At 40.2% G+C, this 9,171-nt stretch overlaps 1 protein-coding gene across 1 annotated transcript; it reads right to left on the bottom strand.

Annotated features, from left to right (window-relative positions):
- Window positions 1-51: 51 nt before the first annotated feature.
- On the bottom strand, window positions 52-9,098 carry rad23b (RAD23 homolog B, nucleotide excision repair protein). The gene is made up of 10 exons (XM_041960150.1): window positions 8,904-9,098; window positions 7,974-8,055; window positions 5,334-5,413; window positions 4,537-4,718; window positions 4,371-4,426; window positions 3,391-3,518; window positions 1,576-1,717; window positions 1,337-1,464; window positions 629-808; window positions 52-411 (listed from the first exon to the last, which is right to left on the bottom strand). The coding sequence occupies exons 1-10, from the start codon at window positions 8,967-8,969 to the stop codon at window positions 298-300; spliced, it is 1,158 nt and encodes a 385-aa protein (XP_041816084.1). The 5' UTR covers window positions 8,970-9,098; the 3' UTR covers window positions 52-297.
- Between the last annotated feature and the right edge of the window lie 73 nt (window positions 9,099-9,171).

The raw sequence follows: 9,171 nt of genomic DNA, 5'->3' as shown, positions 1-9,171 counted from the left end.
AAAAAAATCATATTGATCTTGACTTAAGTTTAAAAAAAATAGCACACGTGATTTCTGATGCAAAGTTTTTGTACTTTAATTATTCCTCCATTTCAAACTGATAACAACAGCCTGTCCTCCAGCCTGTACACCAGCTAATAATGATCCAGTGTTATTAAGAAAGGTGAATGTGGAAGTAGTGAATAAAACTTCATTTTCATGTGGGGGAGGGGTGAAAAAGGCTTGTTTTACACATATATTCAGTATCAGCAATCAAAAACAAGAGGAAGAAATACGAAAAAAGTGAACATGACTCTTTTAATCATCATCAAAGTTCTGTTGTAAAAGGAAGTTGGCTGCCAAGTTCTCGTTCTTCTCACAAGCAAAGTAGGCTTGTATAACAAGTCCCTCTGGAAATCCTAAGGCTTTTAGCTGGAATAGGAGCGAGAAGAGTTGCAAATTACCCAAACAATACTTAATAATAAGCAAAGGACAAGTTGTGCTTCATGTTTACCAGTCTCTACTATGTGAAAGTTAAAAAACTAAAGTGAGGATTTGGGCAACATCAGCAGAGTTGTGTGCCACATTCCAGCACTTGTGAACTTTGAACTGAGGGAAAGGTTAGTGACAGTGCTGTGCTCCTCCTCACCCTCTCAATGGCCTCTTTCTCCTGTGGCGTGACCTGGATGTAGCTCATGTGACTCCCCCCGGGCGTGTCACTTGCCATCCCTCCGGCTCCTCCGGCTCCATGTCCACCATCTCCTGGCACTGCCTCTGGATTGGGTTCATTCAGCATCTGGATGAACTGCTCTTGGTGGTTGCTAATCTCCTACAGTGGTAAATGTACAGTTAAGGCATGGCTGTTCACTGTTCGTTAGCACTCAGAGCAAAAAATGATTGAAAAATGAATAAAATATTAAAAAAAAAAAAAAAAAAATACACTTGGAGGACTCACAAGAGATAGACTTAAAAGAGATGGTTAGAACATGCCTTTTATTCTCTAGAACGGATCCAAAGACTGGATCCTACAACTCCCATCATCCCTCAAACACGCCTTCATTGGACACCTTGCCCCCTACACCTCTTGGTATTCAAACCCCACACCTCCAGTTTGTAACGCTGGCTTGTCAGTTTACTTTTAAGTCTCAAGTCCAAATTGAGGTTGTGTTTTTTAAACTTGAGAAAAACATTGGATTTATACAAGGCAGAGCATCACACCTCGTAAACTTCATGCGTAAAATCAGCGGTGAACTGTGATTCCAACGCTTCCAAACTGCTTCAAGAGCCCCCAACACATCCACACTTACTGCACATTTCTCTTCATTTAGAAACACATCGAGCTCTGTCAGTACTTCACCTGCAGCAGCTCAGGGTTTTCCCTGCCGATCTCCTGCAGCAAGGCAGGAAGCAGGGCGGCATTCTGCTGGATCAGCTGTCGCATCACTTGGAACTGGGGCTGATTTCGTAGGAAACTCAAGGGGTTGCCTGAAAGGGTAAAGTGTGAGTGAGAAAGTCACAAAAACAACTGAAACAAATGTTAATTTGCTCATTGAGGCGGCTGGTAATGCAGAATGCAGAATGGTATAGAGCACTTACCTCCCCCAGCACTCGGTGAAGAGCCAGTGTTGGCGGGCATGCTAATACCGCTTGTGGGTGCAGCAGGAGTGGGAGCTCCACTCACTGGAGGCGCCACCGCATCAGGTCCTGTTGCATGGCTCTGATCTCTGCCTGGAATACCCTGAAAGGAAAGTCATGAAATATACAATTTAAAAAAATACATATAATGGACAAGTTAGTGTGTCTCACTTTGACTGTGAGACTCAGGATTACTTGTTGCCCACTTGAGATTAAAGTTTATGGGCTAGAAAGAAAACCAAAAATTTCAACATATTAACACCTGTGCAAGATCTAGGGCTGCAACTAATGATTATTTTTGTTGTCGACTAATCTATTGATTATTTTTTTCGATTAGTCACGATTAATCACTATTTTGGGCTTCTGTTTAACCTAACTTGCTTAATAAACCTTCACACCTGTGCAAGTTACCCTGTTATACTCTAACAGCATACGATTTTAAACAAATATATTAAAATAATGACACATAAAACACGTATCTGTAACAGCTGATATATTTTTGAACATATATAACACAACATATGAACGCAATAATATCACAACAAAAAATAAATTAATTAAATAATACAAACTTAAAGTGCAAGTGGTAGTAAACAAAAAATCTTTGTAAACAACTAACTCCAAAAAGCTGCAGTTAACCAGCCTTGCAGGTTGAAGACACAATAATGTTTAAACCAACTAAGGAGTTGCTTTTACTTCAAGCAATTAAGTACATAAAATTAAAAAAATAAAATAAAACAAAACATCCATTTTGACAGATGGCAGTTAAAATACCTGAAACAAATTATCAGTGATTTTTTTACAGCGTTAATATGGAATTAATATGCTCCAAATCACACAGTTGATAAGTGAAAGATGTTTACAATTCAGTATAAACGCTAGTATCGACAGGGACTGAAATTAAGTATGTCAAAGCAGCTTCGCCTGTGATTCATTGATTTCTGCCGTAAAATACGCATCAACGTAAGTGACCTAGCGTTCCCTCAGCAAGCTTCTTCCATGATTTCCGACTGATAGACGTACGACACAAACCTATTATGTACGTGCATCATAGGTGGACGGTTAATTAAGCAGTTAGCATTGTCTAGTTGCTTTATGATTTAAATAAATTTGCTAACCTCTACTACAAACCTGTCTCCCCATTTTTTGTCATGGCCTACGAGCCAGGTCGTGATAATGTAATTTAATAATAAAAACATCTACTCAGCATCAGCGTTATTTGTGAACTCTGATCCAGTGGCTCCGGGGTGTCGCCGTTTAAGGTGTTTGTGCATCGCCATTGTGCTGCCATGAAATGATAGTTGAGCTTCACAGAATTTACATTTCACGTGTTTCGCTGGTTTATTTTCTGTGACATGTTCAAACTTTGGAAAGTTTAGGTCAGAGTTTTCGAGCCTCTCCTTCTGTTTGTTCCGCCATAATTCATTCATTCTTCTTCTCTGTTTCCTTGTATGATGTAAACAGCAAGCGATACTGCCCCCAGCACTTCCTGTAGTGCACTGCAGTTACAGATGAGCACGAAGCGGACTGTATGTTTTTATCATACATGACTAGTCGACTCTTAAATTTTCACGTCGACAAATTTTTATTGTCAACGTTATCGATAACGCCGACTAATCGTTGCAGCCCTAGCAAGATTCAGCCTTGAGCAGCGATACTAAGCTCTACGATTGGCCAAAACCTCACTGAGCTATAACCTATCATGGGTTATGTACCAATCCGGCAATTTGCTCTAAGCCACATTTGCCGCGGCCAAAGACATAACACTGTACTTACTGTGAGCAGGTACTCCACAGCTCTGTCTGGGTTGTTGAAGCTCGCTCTCAGGGCTGCTACCACCTGCTCTCTGTCGTAGCCCATGAGCATCATCTCATTCACCATGGCATCATATGATGGGCCTGTCACTAACGGAAACACAGAGTGCATAATCAGTGGTGGGACTAACGAGCTTCATCATGGGTCAACTTGTGTTTTGTCAAATGCAGCGCTATGATTGGCCACATTTAAAGCCACTTCAGAAAATGAAGAACATAAGCCCAATCACTTTAATTGTTAATGATCCAATATTTGTTTTACTGTTGAACATTAGAATGTGCATTAGTCGTTTACTTTACATGGGTTTTGAACTGTTTAGGCCATCAGAAAACTAACAATGTTTAAACATACATTAACATGGCACTTGGATTGTAACGAAACATATAAAATATCAAAATACCCAAGAAGCAGACATGCTGCTCGCATGGTTTTATGGTTACATAACACAACTAAAATGGAACACTATGACAACAAAACAATGATGAACGATCATTTGAGCAAAACTTTAATACATGACAGGTGAAGAGAATTTTAGGAGTTAGCAAACTTTAAGATCAGTTTCTCTACTGTGTCTCATAAAAATAAACAATGCCTCCAAAGCTGCAATTTCATATCAATGGCTAAACAAATCCTAATAATTAAGACCTGCAGGATTTGCTGTGAGCAAGGCAATATTTGTGAATCTCAGAGCATGTAGCCATGGGGAACGTTTTGGCCGCAGTATCGGCTGCTTATTGATTAAGATACATCAAAGCCAGTATGATATGGATATCCACAAGAAACAGGGTGAGCCAAAATGAGACAATAACCCCGATTCAAACATGGGCCCACAGATTTATTACATATGAGATGATGCTTCGAGGCATTGAGGCAAAAAGTAATATTTGCACAAATGCCACACACTAATGGCTGATGAATTATGTTTACAGATGCAGCCTTACCTAGAGTTGAAACAGCCTCATCAATTAGGTTTGTGTTTGTTGAAGCTTCGGAGCTTCTGCAAGAGAAAACAGACCTTGGGTGAGGCGTGACCTGCACATCAATTCTCAGAGCGAGACGCACTGAAACCAGAAAAATAGTTAAAGACAAACATCTACCCATCTTTACCCGACAGGGGTGGCGGCCGGTTCAGCAGTCGGAGACCGTCTCTCCTCTGGTTTGTCGTCTGTGAAGGCACGCTCTGTGGCGTTTTCTGAGCCGGATGACGTGGCGGGAGCTGCCGCGGGGGCTGTCGTGCTGGGGGCTGAGGTGGCAGGTGAAGGCTGTGGGGCTGCTGAGGATGTTTTAGCCTGCGAGTCAATTTGGAGATACATTTTACTTCCCCGACATCAGTCGGTAGTCATAATGGGTCATTTGCTTATGTGAAGAAAATACAGCCTAATCATCATTTTCTATACTGTCCTACAGGATTATTTTTTAAAGGAAGTATGTGTTACAACAGGACAAGCCAGTTTCTCTCGAGCATCAGAAAAATACTAATCAAAAGCAGTTTTACAGCAACAACAGGTCATTTCATATTAAATACAGCGATGCATCATGTTAGGAGCTAGAAAGCATGTACACTATTACCAAGACAATCTCTAAAGATAATCTTCATCTGATTTTATCTGAATGTACATCACAGGAGTAAGCCAGAGCCAGGCATTGACAACACTGACCCCACTCTAAATCAGCAGCGATCACACTGTGAGCTGCTTGTTTGAGTGCACCAAAAGAGCCTGTTCACCAGCTCCAACAAGAGACGTGAGCAGCTGGCTGTGGAAAGAGAAGGTTGCAAAACCTAATCACTGTTTCACTGTTGGCTCATATCTGTAACATTCAAGGGTAAGACCTTCCACCAAAAAAAAAAAAGTGTTCAACAAACTAAACTTGCCAGTTACTGAAAATATTTGTAATTCCCAAACCTTTGTCACCATGACGACCACAAAGTTCTTCTCACTGATTTTGTATTCTTTGAGTGCTGTGTCATCGTTGAGGATTTTTCCTGGAAAGAAAGAAAAAAAATGAGTCACAATTCTATTGGCTATACCGGTCATGAACTCTGAAAAAGCACAGAGGGATGTAACAACAGATGGTATCATATTTATCACTGAATGCAGGGTTGCATAGCAGATAAATCGCCTGCTTTTGTCACCAAATCTGGTTGTTTTTGTTACATTGTAAAGCACTGCTTTTGTTTTGAGTTGTACAGTATATGTTGGAGAAGCTGCTTTAAGCAGGTCACACAAGACCCTGTGTTTAGATTGCCACAACATACGCAGCACTTACAAAATGTCTTCAACCTCCTGCTGCGTTTGTCATGTTCGATTGCTTTAAAACACAGTACAGTGGGGTAACCGTGAATTTTTGAGAGTGACAAAAATCCTAATTACTACCCATTTTTTCACCAAAACGTTATCTATCGCTCAAAAGACAGATAACCTGTAAAGCTTATTTAAACAAATGAGGCTAGACATGTCATGAAACCCTTGTGCTTACCCAAACTGTAGTCTGACTCTCAGTAAGTAGGCTGGCGGTATAAGCCACTGGCCAACTATTTCAGACAGCATTCTCCTACCCTTCCATTATCTGCATGTTAGCATTTTCAAAGTACTCATCGCTAAATGGAACAACAAACTCCTAGCTAGCAACCTACCCGCTGAAAATGTCAGGTTACCCTAACCTAGCTGCTAACGACACAAATGTAAATAAGCTAGCAGCTGTCACCTTTTCTTTTGCAGGGATTCAGCCATTTTATTGCCAGGGCTCGCCTCCTCGTGTGCTAATGTGCACCAAAATAAGTTGCCCCCACCACATCCTGGGTTAAGTGACATGTGATTGTGATTGGTTTAAAGAAATACAAACAAGCCAGAGTGTTTTTTTTCCCCTTGCCATAATTATAATGGGTTCACCCAGACCTTTCTCCAGTGCTGACACAGCACTAAAACGAAGCGTGGAGATTGGTCTGGCTATGCAAAACTACCCAAGCTGCAACTGTTGCTTCTATCTGGCTAACATTTTCATTTGTCAGAGAGACAGACAGACAGGTTCTTTGGCAGGTTTCTTGCAGTGAGCAACAAGAGATTAAAACCAGCTCTTACTGTCGCTTTAATGTATCTGTTTTACCTGCTGAACAGAAAAGATATTTCAGGCCATTACCAACTGTTGTCCAGCTCGACAGCCCTGCATTTTTGCATTTAAACATTATCACTGAGGGTTTAAATGAGATGGACAAAATGAATTCTTTTAGGCCGCTCAATGTATAAGTAGTCTAGTGTGTGTTAATTTGCATGACAAAGAAAAGCCCCATGCTACGACTCACAAATTCAGTGAGACAATGACAACCAAAGCTAAATCTAACAATAATGTTTTCCCGATGTTGTTTAAGGCTTGTTTACATCAGTTTTGTTTATAAACACAATACAGTAGAACAACTCCATAACAACATAATTTCCAATAATAATAAGCTATGACTAGGGATGTTCGGTACCGATCTGTAGGATGAGGTGATATAGGCTCCTATAAAGCCTCTTATCTATTTTGATTATTATTTAATGATAATTATTACAATACGATTATGATTATTATATGTTAAGATTGCTCAGGGTACACTAGCTGCCACACTTTGCTCCATTAAAACACTGCACAGCAGTGTAGGCAAAGTAGCCACGAGTGAACCACTGAGGAACTAAACAGCATCAAGCAGTTTAAATTATTTATTACCATGCAGCAGGAAGAGATGCGAGCTGATCTGGGGTTAAAAAAAAGTCCCTTGGCATTGATTTCTACAATACTCTGATGGTGTACCACACCTTTTAAGTGCTGTTGTCGAAAATAGCAAGTGAACTCCAGTATATTTTTACGCTGGGGTATGAAGAAAGAAGCTATCAAACACTGTCCAACTTTTTTGCCACAACGGTTCAACAGTCACTATCATCTCCTTCCATTTAGAGTATACAGTTTGCTATGTCACAAAATATCACAGTTAATCATGAAAGGAAAACTGTGATGCACATGATATCTTCTTAACACAGAACTACTCAGCTCTCAAACATTTTAAATATTCTAATAATCTCAGTGAAGGCCCACTTCAGGCTTCAAGAGCAGTGCGAGTCTATTCTACTCGCTTGGAAGACCCATATTGGCTTTCATGACAATTTTAGGCTCCCTGTGACTGTACAGGATCCAACATAGAGACAAGGTAAACATGGATCCCAAAATGAATCAGGAGAGAGCTAGTGATGGGGAGTGAGAATAAATGTCCATCTCAGCAATGAAAACATTGGATAAACAAGGTGGTCTATTCGGACCAGAGTGAGTCTGTACATTGCTAACATACTGCCTTGGTGGCTGTTAGCATCGTTTAATGTGTTGAGCATCTCTGATGTGTTGACAGAGATGCTGATAGTGAAAGGGGATCAGTGGTTTAATGCATTCTTCATTAACCCATTGATAAACTGAAAATGGCAAGGCAGTGTAGATTTTTAAAGCATAGAAGCAAGAAGAGAAACTCTTATCAAGAAATATGAGGATTTAAGAAGGGTTAAACACAGCCTGCAACATACCAGCATATATCAGTTTCAGTCCAGAAACTGAAAAATGGTCCTTTCCTTTCTCCTCTTCAATCTTCTCTTTCAATGTCTTCACCTGTGAAAAAGAGGATCTATTCATTTTCTTGATCTTTGTAGAACACTGTTAATAAAATGAATCATCTCTTCCACCACCATTTCGCCCAGCCCGAACTATAACACCAGTAAAAAATAAAAATAAAGTCCAAAGTATGCACCAGCTAACTGCTAACACCATCATAAAACTGGAGTTGAATAGTCAATAGACTGCTGGCTAGAATAGACAGTGCTGGCTCCTCCGTGCTGAAAACTGACTTTAAATTACACACTGACAGAACGAATAAGTTTACTCCTTGCTAAGTTCGTAAAATGTTGTTTTCGTGTGTGCTTAAATAGAGTGTAACTAACATTAACTACTTCGGCTGTATTATGTACTAACGTAGCTATATGCAGGCTTATCAGGTCATAGTAAAAGATAAAGTTTAAAGAACGTCAAATCTTACTAAGTATGTGTGTATATATATTCTTGTTTGTAATTTAAACTAGAATTTACTTCTCTGAAATAAATGTAGAATTTATCAGAACTAAACGTACGTGTTTACAAGCGCAAATCAAGGTTAATGCTAACTTGTCACCCCCCTTCCCATTTGGAACCTTGAGTGGGCTACGGCTAAATGCTGGCACTAAAAACTACTTTCCTGTTTGTTGTTTGATAAATGACGTTAATTTGTCTCAAGTCCCGCCTCAAGCACAAACCACAGTAATTAGAACAGGTAGACAGATAAAATGTATATGACCGGTTTAGTCACACCTATTTACCGATCGTCTAATTTGAAATGGTTAAAACCTGAAGTACTCAGTTCCAGAACATAACGTTACCTAGCTCCCTCTGCACCCCCTTCACAAATGCATGGTTTCAACTCTCACCGTCTCTTCTTCGTCGATGTCGATTTTGAACGTCTGCTGCTGCAAGGTTTTCAAAGTGATCTGCATTTTGTCGTCAGAGTTTTTATCCCCGGTCCTGGTTTAAACGTTGTACGTTCAACTTGCAAGAATCTTGGCTGTTTTCGTTGGCTCATCACAAACTGTCAGCCGCCATTGACTTTTCGCCTTTCTTCTTCTTCGGACGCCATTGAGGCGACAGCGCCCCTATTGTCCGCCTTGAAATTGCAGCGAAAATGGCCTTTTTTGAATA

Source organism: Chelmon rostratus, chromosome 19 (genome assembly GCF_017976325.1).
Source record: "Chelmon rostratus isolate fCheRos1 chromosome 19, fCheRos1.pri, whole genome shotgun sequence".
Lineage (NCBI taxonomy): Eukaryota > Metazoa > Chordata > Actinopteri > Chaetodontiformes > Chaetodontidae > Chelmon > Chelmon rostratus.
This window is presented reverse-complemented; position numbering and strand designations above follow the sequence as displayed.